Source organism: Canis lupus, chromosome 27 (assembly GCF_003254725.2).
Source record: "Canis lupus dingo isolate Sandy chromosome 27, ASM325472v2, whole genome shotgun sequence".
In the NCBI taxonomy this organism is placed as follows: Eukaryota; Metazoa; Chordata; class Mammalia; order Carnivora; family Canidae; genus Canis; species Canis lupus.
In genome coordinates, this window is record NC_064269.1 from 38,696,148 (window position 1) to 38,719,668 (window position 23,521).

The 23,521-nt window shown below is 46.5% G+C and overlaps 1 protein-coding gene and 1 non-coding gene across 5 annotated transcripts; both read right to left on the minus strand.

The window, feature by feature from the left end:
- Positions 1-835: 835 nt before the first annotated feature.
- On the minus strand, positions 836-23,518 carry NCAPD2 (non-SMC condensin I complex subunit D2). 4 transcript variants are annotated; one of them, XM_025471878.3, is made up of 33 exons: positions 23,362-23,518; positions 22,750-23,274; positions 21,846-21,995; positions 18,156-18,231; positions 17,826-17,884; positions 17,172-17,350; positions 16,727-16,869; positions 14,425-14,552; positions 14,227-14,350; positions 13,909-14,056; positions 12,743-12,940; positions 12,055-12,189; positions 11,869-11,956; positions 11,600-11,780; positions 10,535-10,659; positions 9,736-9,972; positions 9,226-9,400; positions 8,844-8,928; positions 7,075-7,208; positions 6,572-6,704; positions 6,398-6,482; positions 6,154-6,321; positions 5,681-5,850; positions 4,777-4,888; positions 4,581-4,704; positions 4,345-4,500; positions 3,720-3,897; positions 3,540-3,634; positions 2,975-3,055; positions 2,680-2,863; positions 1,620-1,746; positions 1,372-1,533; positions 836-1,138 (listed from the first exon to the last, which is right to left on the minus strand). In XM_025471878.3, the coding sequence occupies exons 3-33, from the start codon at positions 21,970-21,972 to the stop codon at positions 1,053-1,055; spliced, it is 4,203 nt and encodes a 1,400-aa protein (XP_025327663.1). In that variant the 5' UTR covers positions 21,973-21,995; positions 22,750-23,274; positions 23,362-23,518; the 3' UTR covers positions 836-1,052. The 4 variants fall into 4 exon arrangements, with proteins under 4 accessions (XP_025327663.1, XP_025327664.1, XP_025327662.1 ...); XM_025471879.3 differs by lacking the exon at positions 22,750-23,274 and having other exon boundaries at positions 23,362-23,515; XM_025471877.3 differs by having other exon boundaries at positions 22,750-23,508.
- LOC112675400 (small nucleolar RNA U85) lies at positions 17,429-17,756 on the minus strand. The gene has a single exon (XR_003145872.1). It is a non-coding gene; the product is annotated as a small nucleolar RNA U85 (small nucleolar RNA).
- Positions 23,519-23,521: the final 3 nt, after the last annotated feature.

Genomic DNA, 23,521 nt, shown 5'->3' on the forward strand with positions numbered 1-23,521 from the left:
CCATCTTCCCTTTTGCCTGTTGCGCATCCTTTTTCAGTAGTGTCCTCAGCCAGAAAGAGGGAGCTCAGTGCCCACAGAGCATTACTGATGCAGCCTGCCGTTGTCATGACAGCAAAGACACCACTGTCGTCATGAGAGCATGCTCACTGCCTCCTGGTCCAGGTGACTCAGCAGACAAGACTTGGGGAGTTGAGGGGGTGGGCAGGCGAAAGCAGTGCCTGCCTGAGGGGCTGACTTCCCACAGACTCTAACAGTAAAGGGATTCTTGGTAGGTGGAGTTTCCACAGATGGTGGAGAGGACCTGGCCTTCCATCAGCCCGGTGGCCAGGTCAGTCACCTGTCCCAGAGATGGGCTTACAGAACATAAAGCGGGGAGGGGAGCACACAGACCAGCCCTTGGTCTGGAGAAGGGTTTCTCCACCTTGGCACCATTGATGTTTTGGGCTGAGTAATTATGTTGTGGGGTCTGTCTTCTGCATTGTAGGAAATTTAGCAACATCCCTCGTCTCTACCCACTAGATGCCAATAGCATCCCTCCAACCTAGGTTGATGACAAAAATAATCTCTAGACATTGCCAAATGTCCCCTGGAGGGCAAAACTGCCCCCAAGTGGAGCAGCACTGATCTGGAGACTAGACACTGTGCTCTGCTGCCGTGAAGCAATCCTGCTATTTGGGCAGCATGGGGAGGTTGAGAAGGGGAAACTAAGGCACCAGGGGGAGAGCATGGAGCTTGAAACAGCCTCTAGAACCTCCCCTTTCTGGACTGATAATCCTCTGCCTGCCTCCTGTGTCTTGGCTAATGTGAAAGATGAAACAGACAAGGCTAGGAAGAATAAAAACATATAAAAACATTTATTCACTAGGAATAATTGTGGCAGACACAATCCAGTGAAAGCAGCTCAATCCTGCTCAGTTAGGCTAGTTGAAGAACCATACTTTAAAAAAAGAAAGGAAGACAGGCAAACAAGTGTTTTACAGGAGCAACAGACTTCAAGGTCACCCCCACAAGACACCCTGCACAGCAGGGACGGGGACAGGGAGGATGACCTCTTAGGGCCTGTGCCTTCGCAGAGGTGCTCGGCGGATGGGTGTGGTCTTCTTGGGTGTCTCCTCTTCTGTCATCTCTGCCGAAAGCTCTACTCAGAGGATTGGAGAAATAAGAAAAAGCTGAGTCACAAAGATGGTGAAAAACAGATCTCAGAGAACAGTGGGATGGCCCCAGACCACACCGCAGAAATCAAACCCAAACTGCGTGAGGGGAGGACACCTGGGGGCAGGGGTGAAGACCATCTACACAGCAGGGCCCCATCGGAACCAGCCTCACCGCCCAAGTTGTGCTCCCTCTGGGCCAAGGCCGGGAGCAGCATACCTTCCTCGCTGGACTCATCACTTGAGAAGACAATTCTGGGTTTCTTTTTGAAAACTCGCTGTTGGGTATTTGGATGCCGATGGGCAGTACGGCAGGACTTGGGGGTGACAAAGTCACTGTCTGATGAGGCTGCAGAAGCCAGATGCTGGTGCCGCTTTGAAACTAGAAAAGGCAGAGACACCAGTCCCAGAAAAAGGAACCTCTGAGAGGAGGCCTGGTCTCTCCACCCGTGGGGCTGCCTCACATACCAGTGGAGGGTTTCTTGGTGGATGGGGCTCTCTGGCTACCCCGTTGGCCAACCTCCAGGTCTTCTACTGCATCCAACCCTCTGGTGTGGCAGACCCGAAGCTTCTGCTCAAATTCATCGATTATAGCCTGAAAGGGAAGAAGAGATGAAGAATAGGCCTGGAAACAGTTTTTTGTTTTTAAGATTTTAAAATCTTTTTTTTTTTTTTAAGATTTCTTAAGATTTTAAGATTTTTTAAAAGATTTTATTTATTCATGAGAGACACAGAGAGGCAGAGACACAGGCAGAGGGAGAAGCAGGCTCCATGCGGGGCACCCAATGCGGGACTCGATCCCGGGACCCCAGGATCACGACCTGAGCCAAGACAGATGCTTAACCACTGAGCCACCCAGGTGCCCCTGGAAACAGTTATTTCTATGATGAAAAAGAAGTCCATGAAAAGACACAGTAAAAACTAAGATGCAGAACACAGAGAGAGGCCAAGCTGAGAGGTGTACATTCTGCCTGACTCAGGTATAGGATGTTCTGGAAAAGGCAAAACTGTGGCAACAGTAAAAAAAATCAGTGGTAGCTGGGGGCTTGGGGTCCAGAGAGTGGGGGAGCACAGACACTTCTCTGGCAGTGAAACCATACTATATGATACTATAATGATGGACGTAGGCCACGACACACTTGTCCAAACTCACGGAATGCACACCAAGAGTGACCCCTAAGGTAAACTATGGACTTTGGGTGATAATGATGTGTCAACACAGATTCATCGATTGCAGCAAATGTGCCACTTTGGTGGGGGATATTGATTGTGGGGGAGGCTGTGTGTGTGTGGGGGCAGGGGACATATGAGGAACTCTATGCCTTCCACTCAATTTTGCTTTTGAACCTAAAAGTGCTCTAAAAAATAAAGTTCAATTTTAAAAAGAGAAAAAGAAACAGGAATTGAAGACAGAAAGACCTGGTCTCAGGTCATGCTGGTGACTTGGCTACAGTGCAGCCTGGGGCAGGTGAGGCAGGCCCGGGCAGCACAGACGCGGGTGTCTTTGCTAGGGCCGGACCATACTCACCTTGCCCTCAGGCTTGGCTCCACGCCGCAGCTTGCCCACGACCGACAAAAAATCACCAAAGATGGACTCATCTGACAGTTTATCCCCAAAGCAGTCAAAGTTGTCCAGCATCTTGCGGAGGCCTCGCTCGGTAAGCGGCAGCTGTGACACACAGTAGGCCAGGTCCCGGTACTGCCGCTCAGTCCTGCAGATGGCAAAGGCTTGTAGGAAGCAGCGGGATGCAGGAGTAAAGGCCCATCCTGCCTGGGCCTTGGAGGCTCCAACGGCTGCGGGGCGCCACGGGGGAAGGCAGTACCTGGCTGTGCGGAAGCGCTGACACAGCTTCTCCACCAGGCTCTCAGTCTGCTTGTCCTTGGTGATGTAGGAGAGCAGCTGCCTGAGGAAGGGGAGACGTGTGACCTCCCAGGGCCAGCTCAGACCTGTCCCTGACACAACCCCGTCCCTCCCTGGGCACCAACCTGCTGCCATCCTCCTGGCCGAGGGAGAAAATCCCCTTGGCCATGGCCTAGGCCTGCCTCAACATTCCTCCTGCCCTCTTCGTATGCTATCAGCAATAGGTCCACCCCACGCCCCTGAGAAATTTTCACTGAGAATGGGAATTTATAACAAAAGCACTGCCATGTAGTGAGGACTACTGTGCCTACCACCATGTTAGCAACTTTCTTGTACTGAACTTGCTCAGGAACTAAGGGACAAGTCTCACAGGCCTCATCCTTTAGAGGAGGAACACGCACAGAGAGGTTAAGTTATTGCTGGAGGCCATACGGCTAAGGAGCAGAGCCAGAATTCAAGTATAGATCCGTCTCTTTCCTAAGCATCTACTCCATGAAAAGTGTGCTTCTGGGCCCGGGGAACCATACTTCATGATGATGTGGAAAGGCTCTTCCTCCACCCCTCCCTCGGGGTCTGACAGGCGGCTGATGATATCTGGAAGGAGGTTATAGATCGCGTTGCCCTGAGACAGAGAGTGTCACGTTATAGAGATGGTGGTGTGCCTATTTCCTGAGCAGCGAGCCCTCAGCTTCCTCACTGCCTCTCACCTTGTGGGAAAGCTCATTGAAGAAGTTCTTGGCCAGAGCAGTGATCTGAGGCACGGGGTCAATGAGCAGCACAGCCATCTCGCTCACCTGCCCCTTTACCTTCACCATGTCCTTTAGAATCAGGTGCGTCATCACCAGTCCCGCTGTTCTCCGCACTTGCTGTGCTGGGTCCCGGAGCCTGGGGATGAAATCTTAAATCACTGGCAGGAAAGGCCCTTGCGGGGAATCTATTACCCTTTCTTCTTCTTCTTCTTCTTTTTTTTTTAAAGTAAATTCTATCCCCAATGTGGGGCTTGAACTCATGACCCCAAGGTCAAGAGCCTTCTGCTCTACTGACTGAGCCAGTCAGTGTCCCTCTATTACCCCTTCTTAATGTGACAGTCTAGAAGCAGTTAGAAAGCTGGGACCAGGGAAAGAGGCCAAGCTTGCAGTCAAGGCTTGGGATTGAGGCTCCAATCCTTTTGGGGCCATACAAAGCCATGGCCTGTACAGGCCAAGTATCAAGCAGATGTTCCAAGTAATGCTAAAGACCAGACAAATACAGTTTTAGTGATTCTCATACTTGCCGGATTACAGCATCCCAGAGCTGGTGAGGCCTGCTAAAGTGTCATGAGGGATCTCCTACCGAGCATACAGATGAGGTGTCCAGGGGTCCACCAGGTTGGGGAAGCGGATGGCCAGATCCCCAGTAGCAATCATGAGGTTAGACCGGACAATGGGGAGTGAGGACTTTTCCAGCATTGTGAACAGCAGACGAAGCTGGGAGTCACAGAAAGTGGCACTAGGGGCCAGAAGAGGGTCATCAGGGAGACCGTCCAATCCCCATCCTCTCAGAGAAGGGACTACCGCCCCAGGGCTTACCTGATCATGCAGAACTTGCCCAGGGCAAGTGAAGCTGCTGCAGAGAGCTCAGGGTTACTGTAGAGGCCAGGGTTGTTGCAGACTTTGAGTAAAAGCGGAACAAAGGCAGCCAGGACCTGTTTGCCTGTCAGAAGAACGGCTCTAGGTTTGGGACATGTTACATGGGCCAGGGAGCAGACCCCTCAGCAAGTCTTACCATCTAATAGCTCCTTCTCGCAGATGCCGCGGATGAGCTCTGCCTCTGTGTCATCAGCAGTGGCGCCCGCCAGCCCCATCTCCTCCTCCATGGTGGTCTCGGAGCTGGTGTTCTGGTGGGATAAGAAACCAGATGTCACAGCTTATCTGGGACAGTGTTGTTGACTAGAATGCATTTTGCAGGAATGCATCTGGGGAAAGGCAAGTGCTGCAAAAGTACTCCTACGACTGTCAAATGTGTCTGTGAAGAGGGAGGACTCCTGAATTAAACAGGAAAAGAACTAGGTCTTTGTCATTTTGTTTTCATGTTGCCAAATCTGAATTGGCAAGTTCGAAACTGAACAAATGGCATTTATTTTCAAGTTGCCAAAGCATATTCCTCCATCTCTGAACTCATCCTCAGAGAAGCATGTCATGTCCTGTATACAGTCAATAGATGGATCACGTGGACAATGGTTCAAGGTCACAGAGGTCAGACCTTATTCCACTGCTGTGAGGCTTATTGGTCTGCAAGGCATCACTGCCTCTAGTGGAGAACACAAGGTCCCCATCAGGCGGCAGGCCCAGTGCCCAGGGCTGATGGGAAAGGGGGGGCAAGTGAGTGCTCATCCTCATAAACAGCACCTCCGGGGGGGGCAGCCTGTACTGCAGGCCAAGGCCCCTAACACAGTACTCTGTGTTTCCCTAAAACCTTCCTTCCTGGGTGATAGTGTACGGCCTGCTCCATCTTTGTTCTCACTAATCTTTCCCAGAGTAATAGCAGCAGGGAGCAGAGTGTCTTCCTTGTTTCATTTATTGGTAGAAAAGCACAGATCCCCAAGAGGAAATGTGAATGACCCATGGTCATGAAACAAATCTGGGCAATGGTTGACAGAGAAACCCAAATGCCCAGGCACTTCATTCACCTTCTCCTTTGGGTCCTTAGTCTTCTGCTCCTGTTCCTCCTGAAGAACCCGGCGCCGACAAAGCTCTCCACTCACTGCCTGTTCCAAATGTACCAGCTGCTGCAGAGCCACATCTCCAGCCAAAGACAGTAGGTTCATCAGTAGGAAAGTGGGGAGCACAGGGGTGTCCTCTGGAGGAGGGGAGGGGGATAGCCGGGAGAAAAAGACAGAATCAAGTCTCACAGGGCCCTGCACCCTATTTTGATAGATCTTCTTCTTGTTTGTGTGCTGTACACAGACTAGCAAAGAAGTAAGAGATAGGGACAAGGGAATGGTAGAAGCAACTGGCCCAACCTAAGTGACAACAGTGAGAGTATGGTCTGGGGTGGGGCAGGGGCTGGTATAAAAAGTAGTATTGGCAGCTGCTGCTGGCCTGACAAGGAAAGCAGTAGAGTCTGGCTGCTGCCCACTGAGGACCCTCTTTGTCTACTTACTCGGGCCCTCCTGGGTGGTGCTCTTCTCTCCCAAATTCTCCAGGGCCTGTTTTGCACAGCCCTGCAGTATCTGGGCACAGATCACGTCGGGGCCCTCTGCCAGTTGGTAAATGAGGGTCACTGCCACCTCTTTAAATGGGATCCAGAGTGGGTCTGGGTGGACAAAGCCTGCAGAGAAGAAGGGAGAAGTCACTCATTGCAGCCAAAGGACTCGATTCTACCCAAGGCCTTCATGATAACTCACCTCTTGTGATCACCTCCCGCAGTCGCTCAAATAGCCTATGTTCCTGAGGCAGCCGGAAGGGAGGGTGCCGTTTGCTCAGAGAAGGCTGTTGAGAACAGCAAAGACAAAATGTGCCTATGTGTTGAGAGTGGTTAAGAGGAGCCCCACTCTCCTTGGTTTGGAGATCCCCCATACCTTTCTCTTGTCAGAGAGGTTGGCGATGGCATGGCACACCTGCTGGGCCAGCCGGTAGTCTTGTGGAAACTTCTCATCCAGCCCTATGTTCACCAGTGTGTCTAAGTTGCTTCCCACAATTTCTGGTTTTCCTCTAGGAGAAGGAAGCCACAGAGTTAAAGCTAGTCGGGGACAGCACTCTGTAGGGAATAATGCCCAGTGGGGTAGGTAACAGCAAGCACTCTGTGCGAGGCTTTGAGAGCCCTGGAGCACTACAGAAGAGGCTCTACAGGGCTGGCCCTCAGAATCCCTCTCCCTGTACCGAATCCCATTATTTCTGTTGGGCAGGGTGGGGGGTAGGGGTAGGGGGTGCTGGTACTTGCACTGTTTTACTTTTCATTTAGGTAGCCAACTACTACCTGGTACAGCTGTGGGCCTGACTGCCGGTACCGAAGGGAAGGGAGCCTTCTCAGAGCCCTCCCTCCGCCTCTTATTCCTACTGCCTGTCTGGACCCGAGCCTTACCGTGCCATCATCCCAAGAAGGATGACAGAGGAACAGCGCTCCAGAGGAGAGCAGGGGACCTTCTGGGTTGCCCGCTCCCACAGCACCTGGGTCACTGCTGGCTTCAGTTCATCCTTCTGCACAAACTCACAGAGCTGAAGAGAGAAAAAAAAAAAAGGCTCAAGCCAGGAAATAACAATTCGCCTGATCCTTGTTCCACTTCTCTGAAGAGAGCACTGAGAACCCGAGGTGGGTAAAAGCAATGCTTAGGCACGGAAAAGGAAGGAGGAGGAGTCTGGGGAGGGGCTTCCATCTCTGTCACTTTTCCATCCTCATGCCCTCAAAACTGCATTTAAGATGACATTTTCAGAGTGACCTTGTTATGTGTGGATCCGTGGCTCTGACCACATTTTGGAGATTTCTAGTAGGTTTTGTTGCTGTTACAACAATGCAACATGTCTAAAATGGAAGGCTGCATCCTCCCTTGCCTTTTCATTTTGCCCAGAATACCAACACTCTTAGTCTCATATGCTTGAAACTTCATAGTCAACGTTTCCTCACTTTGTCCCACCTACTCTTTAAAATCCATCTTCCATTAAGTGCAATTCCATAGCTTTTCCTCCAAGGCCAGCCCCTCACCACTGCACACTTGACAGCAGCCTCCTCTCCACCAACCTGTATGTTCCTATTGGACCAGTCTTCCCAACACCTACTTCATCATGCCATACCTCAGCTCATCTTTTAGAAACAGCTCTTCTTTGCCTACAGTAGGAGCTCGGGGACCGTGAGCTAGCCTCCTAGCCTCGAAGACTTCAGGCCAGTGGCTGCCACGGGGCTCTTCTTTGCCCCAGAGAAGAGAAAAGGTGGCTGGCAGGAATGCTCCACCTAGTGGATGCTGGTGGTCAGCACCACTTCCGCCTTCAGGCTCCACAATCCAAATGCTTCAAAGCACATGGGCCTCACTAAAATGCTGGCAAACTGAAAGTCCTGGACTTGTGAAAGGCATTCAGGGACCTTTCAATTCCGTTCCAATCTACACTCCCACTTTATCTTTTGCAGGTAACAATTTCCAGCCAGAACACAATCTTCACTCTGCAACTTTTTGTGCTCTTTCTTGGCTCCCTCCTTTCTCTAATTCTCTGTATCCTGCTCATCAAGACCCTGCTTAAGTCCTCCCACTGTTCTCCTCAGAGAAACATACAAGGTAAGAGTATGTTTTCCGGAGCTCATATTGCCTGTGTCTCTCCCACAAACCAGCTGTCATTAGCCAAGTACCTTAACCTCTCAGAGCCTCAGGACCTGTCACCGTAAAATGTACATTAGCAGCATCACTTCAGAGGGTTGTATAAGCATGATGCAAGCTCCTACGAGCAAACTGCTGAGGACAGGCCTGGCATATATATAATAAGTGTTATTACATTACCATTCCTGCTATAACCATTACTTAGGCCACTTTTTCTGGCACTGATGTGCCACCTCGTTCTATAAACGTATAAATGTTTTTTGGCTACCCACTATATTGTTGGTTCCTTTAAAATGTTGGAACTTGAAAATAATCTTATACTTTGTAGGGCTGAGTAAATTGCTGAACACACAGTAATACTTATTGAATGAATAAAGAAAGTAGAAGTAAGGGGATGCCTGGCGGGCACAGTCAGAGGAATGTATGATACTTGATCTTGAGGTGTTAGGGGTTTGAGCCCCACGCTAGGTGTAGAGATTATTTAAATAACTAAATAAGCCAAAAACAAAACAAAACAAACAAAATAGAAAGAAAGTAGGAGACTTACAATTTCCTCAAGACACTGGATGGTCCCAACTGAGGCATCCACTAGCAGCGAAGAGAGATTTTGAATCAAAGCCTGGGCCTTGGCTCTGTGGGAATAGCAGAGAGCAGAGGTCATTAAAAACTGCTAAGTGTGAACCCACAAACAGGTTATTAGGGCTATCCCACTACAACGTCGGATAACTATGTAGGATGGGTTTGACTGGAAGTCTGAGCTCCACTGAATCCCATTACAGATCTATGTCTGATGATTTCAGAACTCCTCTAGAAGGATGCCCCCACATCCCCACCCTTCTTTTAGGAGACTGCAGACTCCTAAAAGAGTGCAGTCCTATGAGAAGCTGACCTCAGAGAAGTTGGCAAAGGCCAAAAAGTACCACATATACCTGGCGGAGTCCCCTTTGGGGTTGAGGTAAAGTTGGCGGTAAGCATTAAGCACAGCTTCCCGGACACCAGGCTCCTTAGACCAGATGAGAGGCAGCATGCGGCGCACCCCAAACAGGGCCTGAGGTACCCCAAATTGGAACACCATCACAAAGAATTCAATCACCTCCTGTACCACTGAGAGGATAGATACAAATATCACCCATTGCTTGGCCAAATTCTCCTAATACTTAAAGACAGAACCTTTCTTAGTGTAGCAACACGCAAGTGGAAGCTTTCCTCACTCTCCCTGAGAAAGTCAACTCCTGATGGCCTTATCATGAACTGTGTGTTAAAATGTGTATGCTCCATGGGGATATACACAGCCAAAAGAAATAAAGAATCCCAACAAAATAAAAAATAAAAAAGAATCCTTGCCTTTTTAAAGAGCAGATAATTACCATTAAAATATGGACAAGACTGGTTTTCCCAACCCCAAGACCCAGTCCTTACAGAGAGGGATGCTGGCATACCTGTTGTTGTATTTTCATACATCATCTTGCTGATGATGCCAATGGCCTCTGTGATCTTCAGAGAGAAGCTATAGGCGTCCTGCAGATACTGCACCAGCATCTCCTGCTTTACCAGTTCATCATTGTCCCTGGATTTCATAGGCTCTGACACACAGGGCTTATCTTTACAGTCTGGCTGTTTTAGGCCCGTGTTCCCTGCAGGCCCCTGGGTATTCTCCTGTGTGGAAGCTACTGGGCCTAGGAGTTAGACAGTTATAGGATGGTTATTCCTTGAGGGCTACCCAACACCTGTAACATCCCTGGACATTTCTTTCCACAGTGGGAAGTTCTACATTTAGAACCTACTCTAAAGTATCTTGGTTAGGGGCACCTGGGTAGCTTAGTGGTTGAGCGTCTGCCTTTGGCTCAGGGTGTGATCCCAGGATCTGGGATCGAGTCCTGCATCGAGTTCCCTGTGGGGAGCCTGCTTCACCCTCTGCCTATGTCTCTGCCCCTCTCTCTGTGTCTCTTGAATAAATAAATAAAATCTTAAAAAAAAAAAAAAAAAGATATCTTGGTTCATTTCTCAAAAAAGACTCCTAAAGTCCTCTATGGTTTAGAAACACCCTTTCCCTCCACCAAATGACTATCAATCTTAGGCTTTTGGGCTGCTTCTGTTCCAGAGTAGAGCTCTGACAGCTCTCTGGATTTCTTCAGCACTGGGTTCTGTTAGCCAGATCAGCATCTAGCATGAAGTTAATGGCACATAAATACTAGTAGAAATGTTTTGTTTGCTAGCTGATAAAGGAAAAGGAATTACCTTTGAAAATAGTCTCCAGAAGATTCAGGAACCTGGTCTCCTCTGACACTTCTGGGTCCATGTGACTAAATGGTTCAGACTCCTGGAAGTGGCCTATGGCTTCCTGAGTGAGAACGATGACCTGCCTGTCAGAACATCCACCTGTCACCAACTCAGGACTGACAAGAGTGTCACTGCAGTCTTCTATAAGGGAGCCTACCTCATGGTTCCATAGAGAAGCTAGACCTACTGCCCCAAAGAAAAGGAACACTTCTCATGCTTACAAAGTTGAGAAACACCTATTAAAGGCAGAGCTCAAAAAAACACTTTTCCCACTTCTAAATTGACAATGTTTTACTACACAGTCTTCAAAACACTCAAATAAGGCTTTTCAAATCTTGTGGCAAACATCTGCTTGAAAACTTTGCTAAGTCAAAGTTTGTGAAAAATAAGAGTTCAATAACTGGTTAATTTATGGTATATCCATACAATGGGATTCGATGTAGCCATAAAAAATAATGAGGCAGCTATTTATTAGGCATATATATTAAAAACACACAATACATGGTTCAGTGAAAAAAAGCAAGGTGGTAGACCAGAGGGTAGAATATTCTATCATTTGTGTAATAAGGGGAGGAAAAGAACATGTTTAACTTGTCTGTTATCTCTGGAAGAATGTGCAATAAACTCAGAATGTTGCTTCCTTGTGGAAAGAGGCACTAAGTGGCTAGGAAATAGGTCTGGAAAGGACTTTACAATACATGTCCTTTTTATAATTTTAAATTTTGTATCATGCAATGTACTAATTTTTTAAAAAAAGATTTTATTTTTAACTAATCTCTATACCCAGCGTGAAGCTTGAACTCATGACCCCGAGATCAAGAGGGTCCACCCACTGAACACCCAGGTACCCCTCAACCATTTCTATTTTACAATGAAACTGAGGCTCAGGAAGTTTAAACAACTTACTTGAGATTATACAACTTGAATTATACTCAGACTTTCTTTTTCAAATGGAGAACATTTGCATATATAACATTATTTACAACTAGTTGTTTGTGAAGTTTCTTAGAACCTTTCACATACTTGTAACTAGCCTTGGCAAGCAACTGACGGATGCGTGTTTTCACACCTTCAGCAGTCTCTGTATTAGCAATTGCCTCAGGAATCTCCTCTTCTTCCTGGGGAAGCTTTAGCAGCTGCTGCAGAGTAGACTTCAACTCTGGCAGCATGGCTTCCCACTCCTCCTCTGGGTCCAGCACTGTGGCTGAATGAGAAAGTTTCACTTAGACCCTTTCTTTGGACTTTCTGACAGCAGGAAGCAGAAATGGCTAGGGTGAGCAGGAACTACTTACAAACAGCTGCAGCTTGTCTCTGGGCCCTCATCTCTTGTAATTTCTGTGTCTCCTTCTTCAGTGGTCCAGCGAGGTCAGTATCACTAAGCTACCAGGGTCAAATGAGTATCAGAGTCACTAGGTCACAGAATTTGATCCCCGTTTCCATTTAATTCCTTCTCTTTGGGGTAGATCAAGCTTACTTACCTTGCAGGAAAAGGGATTGTTGGCAAGAAAACTGGCCAGGAGCTGAATGGCATTTTTACATACTAGTACTGACTTGTCTGCCAGACGACCCACTGCTAGGGCCACCACTGCTTGGAAACGTGTCAATGGGAGAGCCTGCATGGGGTACAAAGAGAAGGACGAGCTCACACCCCACACCATCCATTCTGCTAAAGGTGATCTACACTCTATCTACACCCTATCTACACTTTACACTGTACATAGAGCAGTACACTCTATGTGAGCAACCCACTATCTATTTATTAAGATTTTTTTAAAAAAATTATTTATTCATAGAGCGAGAGAGAGAGAGAGGCGGAGACACAGGCAGAGGGAGAAGCAGGCTTCATGCAGGGAGCCTGACGTGGGACTCGATCCAGGGTCTCTGGGATCATGCCCTGGACTGAAGGTGGCGCTAAACCGCTGAGCCACCAGGGCTGCCCAACCCACTCATTCTAAAGGAACTTTTCTATGGGATATAAAATAGTCTCTTCTAAGTGGTTAAGACATAGTATGGAGCCAGGTTTAAATGGAGCCAGGCTTCCTTGTCCTTGATAGAGGAAGACCTTTATTACTGGTAGTAACAATGTGAATTCCAGAGTCTTCTATGGGATACTGGATTCCTTTTTCCAGAGTACTGTATGTGTTTATCATGTGTAAAGTTATTCACCTTCTGCTGCACAATTCGGGTGAAGAGTTGCAGAACACGGCTCCGCACAAAGGAGTTGACGTCATGGCCATGGGCTTGCAAGGTGTCCAAGAACTGGTCTCTGGTGTCTCGGGCCGCTTCTTCCAGTTGATCACCATTCAGAACCTGCAGGACCATCTCTGCCATAGCTGCCAGCACAGCATTGCGCATCATGTAATTCTAAGGGAGAGCAATAAAAAGAGTCTGAGGCTCCACACTCCAATCCTAATTCTCCTTCCCCCAATCTCTTGGGCGTGTCCAGGCACAAAGAAGTGGCAAGGCCCTCAGTGAAGGGTAAGCTTGCTTAACTGTGACTTTTTCAGGTCAGCTACTTAGGTTTACCCCTGAGATCACTGGAAGGGGCCTCGTCTGCTCAGAGAATATAGAGACAAAATAAACAAGAGGCCCAAACAATTTTCCCCCATAAGGCTCATCACATATATGCACATTTGAAAAGTGTTCATTTCTACCTTTCGTTGGGAGGCCTCAAAGCCTTTGATCTTTACTAATAAAACACCCCCTCACCCCCTTCCCTTCCACTCCCCTTCTCACATTTTACTGACAAAGAGTGAGACATGAAGCACAAGTCAGCCCCCAGGGTGCCAAGCAAGTCCACTGCAGAATTTGGTGAATAGGGATTGGGGCTTCTGCCAAGCCAGGAGCCAGAGAATGGGGTCTTGCACAAGAAGTTCAAGTGAATTAGATGACTGAGTGGTCTGTTTTTGTCTTTGACATTCACCTACGAGTGCCCTGCATCAGTTTGGGAGGCAGCCAGGCAGAAAGAATTGAGAGGCGGCATTGTTTGGAGAGTGCAGGCGAGCCAGGTGGTAGGAAGAACGGAAGGGGCTTCATCCTGAGGAACGGAAGGGACTCAGAATCACAGCTGAGTGACTCTCACTAGACCTAAGGTGTGGAACTGCCAACCCCCAACCAGACCGGGATAAAACCAATTGATACTGAAATGGGGATTAATAAGTGGCTCTTTAGTCAATGAACTTTATCTGCTTCTCTGTAGGAAGAAACTGTCAAGAGTTATGCTTAGATACCTTGACTTCATGGGAAAGCCATCTTCTTGTTCTAAAGAACAGCCTTATAGCAATGTACTTAAAATCCCCAGACGAACTGGAGATTCCCAGGGGGCCACGTACCTCTCCATCCAGATAATCCAGCAAAATGCACATGCTGGACATCAGGATGGCCGGGATGCGTTCTGCTAGTTCTGTCAAGAAGGCTGCAAAGCCCTTTGTCCCCACAGGGTCCCGACTCAGCTCCTGGGGACACTTTTGTCCAATCTCTCTACACAGGGAAGAAAACACAGCCACAGCAAGTTAATTCACTTCCTAGTAAGGGAAGGTAAGACTGCTATCTAACATCTGAAGAAATCTAGAGTGCACAGAGAAAATACTTCCCACCTTTCTGTGTCTTCCCCGAGGGAGGGGAGAATCAGAAACTCAGAGAAGAGTCACCTTACGATCTCTCCCACTATGCTCTTCATTCCATAATCAGTTGCCCACAGACTCACAGCCGCCACCAGTACGGATGCCAGGTGTTCAAAGTGCTGCAGCATCTGGATGATTTTCACACTGGCACCTGTGGACATACTAAATGTGAGAAAAATTATAGGCAAAATGGAAAATATGGGGCAAAGCAGAGGGCTAACTTACTGAGCATATGGTTATAACGTGTCAAGGCGACACCGAGCAGGCGTGTTATGGCTTCCCGGGTGGGGCGGTTCTTCTGGTGACTAATGGTGGGGTTCTCCAGGAGGCGGTAGCAGCAGCCTGTAACCAAACTAAGAAAGGAAGGGAAGGAGATGTGAAGTCAGCTATATGGATTCCATTCTGTTCAGGCCCTGCATCATTCATTCTCCCTCACCTGCCCCCAAAGTCAGGGGCTTCTAGCTTTCTTCATTCTATTGCTCATCTTCTACACCAAGTTGCTTTGCTCTGCTGACCCTAGATAGATGTTCTGATCTTCAAGATGACCAACTTTCAACAGTTATGATGCCTACGCAGAACCCAAATAGATGATAAAAGGTAGAAGAAAGTAACCAAAGACCTCTCCCTCTCTCTCTCTCTCTTTTTAGAGATTTTATTTATTCAGGAGAGACACAGAGAGAGAGAGAGAGAGAGGCAGAGACACTCGCAGAGGGAGAAGCAGGCTCCATGCAGGGAGCCCAATGTGGGACTCGATCTTGGGACTCCAGGATCACACCCTGGGCTGAAGGCAGGTGCTAAACCGCTGAACCACCCAGGGATCCCCCAAACCAAAGATTTCTCACAGTCCTTATCTGATCAACCATTCAGCTGCATGGGATGTAGCTGATCATGCCTTTCTCCTGGAAACACCTCTTCTGGCCACATGCCAGACTCCCTTCCCCAGGGAGGGATAGGGATTTCTGCTCTCCTCTAGCTACACTTACTGATTTAGTAATCTCATTCAGTCTTGGGGCCATAGATAGCATTTATATAAATACACTGTATTCCCAAATGAGTACCTTAGCTGACCTCCCTCCTGCGCTCCAGATTTGTACACTCAACATCAGAGTCAGATAACATTGCTAGGTTGTCTGGTAAGCACCTCAAACTTTGTATCCAAAACAGAACTTCTGGGATGCCTGGGTGGCTTAGTGGTTGAGCATCTGCCTTCAGCTCAGGGCATGATCCGGGAGTCCCAGGATCAAGTCCCACATTGGGCTCCCTACATGGAACCTGCTTCTCCCTCTACCTATGTTTCTGCCCCTCCCCCCCCCATGAATGAATAAATAAAATCTTTAACAAAACAAAACAAAAATCCCAGAACTTCTAATTGTCCATCCCCCGTCCCATTCCCCCCACCCGACCCCAAAACATGCCTCACAGCCTTGCCTGTATTTCAATTATTGGCAACTCTGTTCTTCCGCATCCTCATGCACATACCCTGGGGGAGTCATCCTTGACTGCACTCTCCCTCAAATCTCACACACATCTGTGAGCTCATCCTGTAAGCTCTACCTCTGGGAAACAGGTACAGGATCCATGCACATCCCTTCATCTCCACTGCCATTCTTGGGTTGAAGCTCCCACCATCTCTTGCCCAAGTCACTGCAACAGCCCCCTAACTGGTCTCCCGCTTTCTTCCTTTCCCTTCATAGTAACCTAACAGTAACCAGAGCTTGATGATCCCATTAAAATTCAAGTCAGAAAAAAAAAAAAATAAATAAATAAATAAATAAAATTCAAGTCAGATCACCTCACTGCTCTGCTCAGAATCCTTGAGCGGCCCCAGCTCACGCTGAGAAAATGCCAAAATCACCACAACAGCCAAGGGTCTACACACTTGGCTCTGCACCACCTCTGGGACTTCATAGCGTGTCCCTCTCACTGTGTGGCTGCCCCGGCCTCACTGCTATTCCCTGTCCTGTACATGCCAGATACATGCCCTCCTCGGGCTCTTTGTACCTATGGTTTTATTCCTTGACTTTCCTATTCCTCCAGACCCTCTCATGGCTCACCGGACTTCTTCTTGATCTTTGCTCAAATGTCACCACTTAAAGAGGTCTTGCTAGGATAGCTGATTTAAGACCACAACTCTTCCATCAAACTCTCCAATCCCCCCCCACTGTTCTCCACAATAATAAACTATAAAACACACCATATATTTTACTTATTTAAAAAATCATTTTCTGCTCTATAAACTCTAAGAGAGTAGAAACTTTTGTTTCCAGTGCCTGCCATACATACCAGCCATGTGCTCAGGAGACAATCAGTAAAGTCTGTGTCATGAATGACTAATGGGATTAAAGATGAAAAATTCACGGTAGTTTCTTACATTTATTATTTACTTCCTAACAACTCAGTGTTATGAGTATACTTCTATGTGTTACATATAGAAGTGCGGCATGAAATGAAGTATTCAGAAAGATGTCTGGCAACAAAGCCCTTGTTCGTCACAGCTCACTAACCCATAGGCATCTTAACCACCCACCTGACAAATTCCTCTTCAATTATTGAGTGGTTCCACAGGTGACGAATATCCAACTGGAGCAGCTGTGTTAGAAGCTGAAGAATTGGTTGTCTCTCTTCTTCCCAGTCAAAGCCATGGGCTGTTTTGGCCCGGGCTTTCTTCCCCTAGAAAAGGATCATATATTTAGGGAAATATAAGGAAACAAAAGCAGATTAAGATCTGCTAGTCCGAGTGCCTAAACTATCCAGTGTTGAGACAATGTAGAAACTAACACAGAAGACGTATTACAAGCTCTAAAATATAGAGGAGGTTCTTGTCAGGGAAGGATATGCTGTGATACTTTTGAATACTTCCCCATAAACCCTAAGTAAGGACAGAAAAGATTGCCAGAACTGTTGGATTCCCTTCTTTCCATTTCCCTACCTTTCTAGGCCCCATATTAAGTAAGCCAGAAACCACCAATTACCTTCCCAAGGTCCAGGTCCCTGAGGCTTGTCTGGCTGCTCATGGTCTCAAAGGATTCCAAGAGGCGTATCAGAGCATAGCAGTTCATTTTGAGAGCATTTAGGTGGGCACTCCTGTCTGACACACTCAAAGCTGCATCATCCAGGATAGCGGGAAGTTCCTGGGAATGACGGGATACCACTACAAGGGGCAGAATCTGGAGTCAGCTTCATTCACTTTCCTCACACACCCCAACTTCAAAAGACCTTTTGCATTTGCAGCCATCAGATTACCAAAGATCTGTGTTTCATCTCTCAGTGGCCACAACACAAGCTAAATCCTTTGGGACCCCTGATCTCTTTACCCTGAACATGCCCTGTCCCCACTCTCTCACTCCAGCTACCCTAGTTTCTCTCTGGCAACTGGAAGAACCCTCTTATTAAAGAGAGGTAGTTCAAAAGTAGGAAATATTTCTTGTTGGTCTGCCCTTACAGCGAACACACATAACTCTGTATTGCCCACCAAGATTACAGACCTTAATAGGTCAAAGGTCCCCAGGCTTAGCCAAACCAACTGAATCACCACAGCCTTGATATCATCACATGGCTGACAAAATACAGGAGTAAACAAACAATGACAAACACCTTCCATCACCTAACCCCTGACCCACAGATACCTTTTATCAGGAATTCCAGAGTATCTTCCTGGAGGCCAGGATCTATACTTCGAAAGTGACTACGAGGGAAAGAAAGTGTGGGGGTTAAGACAGGAAACTGCAGATCCCATTCTAAATCAGATCAAACCTGAAGAATCTAATACTTAAATATATCTGTGAAATTGCTCGAATGAATGTGGTGTTAAGTTGGGGTCAATGCTCATTAGTAGGGATCTCAGCACCCAGAACATTTGTCAGTGCATCTATAATTTGGAATTTCAGGACTAACATGCAAAGTTAGGGTAACTAGCCACTGGTTCTTAAAGTACCAGCTAGGTGCTTTATACTTACTGTAGAATGCTGTAGACTGTATCAAAGTGTTCCAGCATAGCCAGGGACCCCTGAGCTCGGAAGGCAGCCTGAAATGCTATAAAGATGAAAGAAACTAATTAATATGGAGGGGAGAGGCCTTTTTGGTAAATTCTATTGATGGCAGAAAACCGAGTTAATTACTTTTATTGGTTGAACCACCAAAAGAACTCATTTCGATGTAACCTATTATAATATCTTACATTTGTCATGTTTTATAATGAAAGCCTCACTTGAGTTTCATGACATCTGTGAGTTAGATAAAGCAGATGGTATTATGCCTATTTTACGGAAAAAGCAATGAAGTCTCAGACTGGTTGTGTGACTTGTCCAGTGTAGTTAATAGTGAGGACCTATTTTTTTTTTTAATTTTGAAATTACAAAAGTGGCAAAAACCATACAAAGTTCTTACACTTTTCACTCTGATAATGTTAACATCTTATATAACCACCACTCAAGAATCTATTCTAAATGAAGAAATTAACATTAACTGAATGCCATTAATGAATCTACAGACTTTATTTGAATTTTGTTGGTTGTTCTATTTGTCCTTTTCCTGGTCCAGGATCCCATCCAGGGTCCCACAATGCATGTAGCTGTCATGTCACTTTATTCTTCTGTCTTTGTCTTTCACAATTTTGACACTTTTGAAATGTGCTAGTCAGTTATTCTGTAGAATGTTCTTTGGTCTGCGTTTGTTTGCTATTTTCTCATGAGGTTATGCATTTTTGGCAACATAACTGTAGAAGGGATGCTGGATTCTTTCAATGCATCATACCAAGGAGTACATGGTATCATTGCCTTATTACTATGTTAACTTTGACCACTTGGTAGTGTTTGCCAGGTATCTCTAGTGTAAGTTACTATTTTCTGCTTTGCAGTAATTAAGTATCTTGTGGGGGGATACTTTGAAGCTATGCAAATATCCTGTTTCTCATCACATTGTGCCCCTGAACTCCACAATTTTACAACCAACAGACTGACTAAACCTGCTCCTCTCATATTCTACTCCATTTCAGTTAATGGCAGCTCCATTCTTCCACAAGCCTTGTCATCATGCTAGTCTTCTTTCTTTAACCCTAAAATTCAATCCATCAACAATCCTGTTTGCTCTCCTTTCAACATCTATCTGTTCAGTACCTAACTTTTCAGATTACCTCCACTGCTATTACTCCAAGCACGCTAACTGGTACTGCTGTATTAGCCTCTCCATTGGTCTCCCTGTTCTTCCCTTGGCCTTCATACTCTGTTCCACAGACTAGTGATACTTTTAAAATGTCAGACCGTGTTACTCCTGGGCTCAAAGCCCAATGGCTTTCAAACTTACACTGACGCTGTATCTTTACTATGACCTACGAGGCTCTAGATTAGTGCTCCTCCAACTTAAATGTGCATCCGAATTACCTGGGGATCGTCTTAAAAAATGGATTTTCTGATTCAGTAGTTCTGGGTTGGGTCTTGGATTTCCAGTAGTTCCTAAATCATGATTCTAATGTTGCTAGTCTGAAGACCACACTTTGAGGAGCACAACTCTAGGAGAATCTGTACCACTTCTCACCTGATCTCCCTTTCCCTAGCTTATTCCACTCCAACCATATTCACATTTTCCCACCTCAGAGACATGGCACTGGCTTTTCTTTCTGTTTAGAATGCCTATGAGAATTGGCATAGTTCACTTCCTTGCTTCTAAGGCCTCTGCTCAAATGTCACCTATCAGCAAGCCTTCTCTGATCGTCCAACATAAAATGTAGTTCCTACCCACCACACTGTATCTTATCTTGCTTATTTTTCTCCCTGGCACTTGCAACCATCTGATATATCTCGTATTTATTTATTCCTTGTTGAGAACCTTGAGAAAAAACTGTCAACCTGTCTGTCTTGTTTACAGTTGTATATCCAGTACCCAGAATAGTGCTTGGCACACAGTATATTGTTAGTAAATACTTTTTCAATAAATTAAACAATTTGATCTTGTAGAACTTATAATTAGGATTCTAAACACCAAAAGCAATGAAATTATTATAAAAAGAACTCTTTAAAGAGAGTGATTATCTATTTAAAAAATAATGCATTATGGGATGCCTGGGTGGCTCAGAAGTTGAGTGTCTCCCTTTGGCTCAGGGTGTGATCCCGGGATCCAGGATCGAGTCCCACATCAGGCTCCTTGCAGGGAATCTGCTTCTCCCTCTGCCTGTGTCTCTCATGAATAAATAAAATCTTAAAGAAAAAAAGAAAATTTAAAAAAATGATGCATTATAATACCCAAAGAACAATTTGCTACAGTGGGCAGCCTAGGCAATTGGTGATGCACATATCAATACAGTATGGAGAGAACAGTCTATCTCTCCTCCATAGTGGATACTGTTGGCTAGCCACCTACCCGTTGACTTCCATACTCTGCCTTCTTTGCTTACCAAATGGTGATACGTCTAGGTTTGGGGAGGCTCCTAGATAACTATCTTTTTTTTTTTTTTTTTTAAGGTTTCATTTATTTATTTGAGAGAGTGTGAGTGAGCAGGGATGGGGAGAAGGTGAGGGCAAAAGGAAACTCCCTGCTGAGCAGGGAGCGTGATGTGGGGCTCAATCCTGGGAGTCCAGTATCATGACCTGAGCCAAAAGCAGACAGACATCCAACTGAGCCACCCAGGTTAGACAATCTAGGTGATTCCATTTCCCTTACCAGTAAATAGTTAGGGAAACAGGCAAAATCAATTTTGGCTAACTCTGATTGGGAGGCTTCTGATAAAGCTTTAAAAAAAGAAAGAAGAAAAGATAAAATGAAAGAAGAAAAGAAAAAATCTTTTAAAAGATTAAAAAAAATCACCCTTTCTACCTTTGGAAATCAGAGCTAGGAGCTGCCATTTAGCAACCATGATGGGAAGGCAGAGAAGAGATAAGACGGAGTTAAATTCTAGCTGATGTATTAACCAACACTTCTTGTAGGAGTTAACAAATTAAGTAGGCAATTATCCCTATCTTACAGATGAGGAAACTGAGGCACCAAGAGAATAAGTAACTTGTCCAAGGTCAAAGTGGTAGAGCCAAGATTCAAACTGAGATAGCTTGGCTCCTAAGTCTTAATCTCTACTTTATGTACCTCTCCAAAACAACCTAACCGACACAAGACCACTTCCAATAAGTATAGTGACATTATGGGATCTTGTTGATAATGTATAAATTGCTTATTCATCTGTAGGTTTCAAGGGATAACTGCATTGTACATATGCTGTTCAGTGTTGCAGCTGTACATGTTCCCCCCCCCATTATTGCATACTCTTGGAAACAAGAGATCTAGACTTTTAAAAAATATTACCTGATACAGGTCAAGCAAGTCCCATACATTCTGAGAAAGCTACCCTCTCCTATAACTTTTAAATCTACCAGAACATAATTTTGGCATATGGTAAGAGGTAAAGATCAAAACTAAGTTTTTGTCTAAAGAGTAGCCACATACATCAAGACTGTTTATTGAATAATGGAGAAAATGAGGTCAATGTGTATGTATACTTCCCATGTAATACATCCCAAGCAATGCTAGGAAAAAATTGACTAGGAAAGACAAGTTCTTTGCCCTCATGGAGCTTAGTGGTGTGGTGGAACAGAGAGATGATATAATTACATGTAAGACGGTTGTTTTGAGGTGTAGGCACAGTAGCAGCTATGGAGTCTTACCTCTGAGCTGTGATGGAAGATGTTTGATCGACAATATCTCTTGCACAACATATTGGTTCACTCTTCCACTTTTCAACAACTCCTCTGGGGATATGGGTAGATGGAACTCATACAGTTGGGGCGACATCTTTCTTCCACTGACTCACAGGGCTGGAAACCAAACAGCAAACAGGTCAGGGTCTGTAAGTAAGGCCTGTCTTTTTATCCTCCCCTCTCCAATATACGATGCTTATATTAAACTTATTTCAGGCTAGTAACGTTATCTTAGAGGATGTGAGATCAACCCTGAACTAGAAGCTAATTCTAGTTGTGACTCTGTCATTTGGTCATGTCACTTAACCCTATGAACCTCATCTGCAAAACGAGTTACTAATCTCTGATTATTTTACAAAGTTGCTCTGAGGATCAAATGAGTCAAAGGGTATGAAAATGTTTAAAGAGTTGTAAGGTGGCATATCAATGCATCACGTTAGCATTATTATTTCTGTTTTTATGGACAAAGCTTAAATACTGAGAAAATGTCTCACCCGAGGCCAGGACAGTGGGCCAACATAGGCTACTGGGTGTTCCGGCCCCAGAATGGGGAGAGTATCAACATGTAACATTTGTTTACTGTGTCACGTTCTTGTTAGGCTATCTAAATACAGATCTGATCTAGTTCTCCGAATGCCAATCTCAAGGAATGCATCAAAATATAACCCAATTTACAGATGAGGAAATTGAAACTAAGAAAGGTTAAGCGATTTGCCCATATTCCGTTGCGGATCTGTTTCTACGGCATCTTACCCCAAGAATACACACGCCTGCAACCTCTTCGCCTCTCATACCCGAATTAATACCGCGACATCCTGCCCCGCACCCAACATTCCTGGCCTTTCATTCCCCCAGCCCATTAACACCACACCTCAAGAGTTCGCCCGCCGCTCCTCCGACTCGGGTTGCGAGGACGAAAAGAAGGAAAAAACACGGAGTGCACAAGATGCACCAATCAGCACGGCAGCACTCCAGCGGGCAAAGAAACGAGCCAATCCCCGGCAGGCGGAAGCAAAAGCCCGCCTCCGAACCAGGCGCCGCGCGGGCAAAGCCACAAACGTGGAGTTCAAATCTCAACGGCCGCTAGGAGGCCAATCGCGACACTCCCTGCACAGACCGGCCAATCACATGCCGGAAGCCGCCGGAAGGGCGGGGCCTAGACCCAGTACCCGCCTCCTCGTCTCCCCGCCGCCTACTGCTGCGGCGCCCCTAGCTGGGAAGTGGTAGTGCCCTGGGCTAGGGACCCACTCGAGTCGCTCCCCCCACGTTCCCCAGTACTGGAGGCAAGTCCAAGCTGGGAGTTGGGAGGCTGAGGCTCTCATCCACGTTCCGCCATCTCCTCTGCTATGTGACGTCCAGCAGGCCACTTCACTCTCTGAGCCTCAGATTTCCTCCCCTGTATAAAAGGGGGAATAAGAGCAGCCTCAGCGCAAAACTGCTGTGAGGCACAGAAAAAAGGAGCTCGGGGTTCCAAGGTCCGCACCTTCATCTTCCTCACAGTTGAGGGACGCCCCAGGAAAGGGTAAATTTTCTTGAAATTCAGTTTTGAGGCGTCCCAGGCAACGACGAGACGAGTCCTCAGCCCCTCCGGCGTTCCATGATTTCTGCAGGCGAACCGGAAACGCCTGGGCGGGGTGGGCCGG

Excerpts from the sequence above, each read along its gene's own strand:
- NCAPD2 (XM_025471878.3), bottom strand. The coding sequence starts at position 21,972 with ATGTCGCCCCAACTGTATGAGTTCCATCTACCCATATCCCCAGAGGAG. Across the intron at positions 7,209-8,843 it reads TCCAGTGTCTTGAGGAAATT|CTCTGTGAGTTTGTGCAGAA; the intron begins GTAAGTCTCCTA and ends TTCTCTCTTCAG. Across the intron at positions 1,534-1,619 it reads CACCAAGAAACCCTCCACTG|TTTCAAAGCGGCACCAGCAT; the intron begins GTATGTGAGGCA and ends TGCCTTTTCTAG.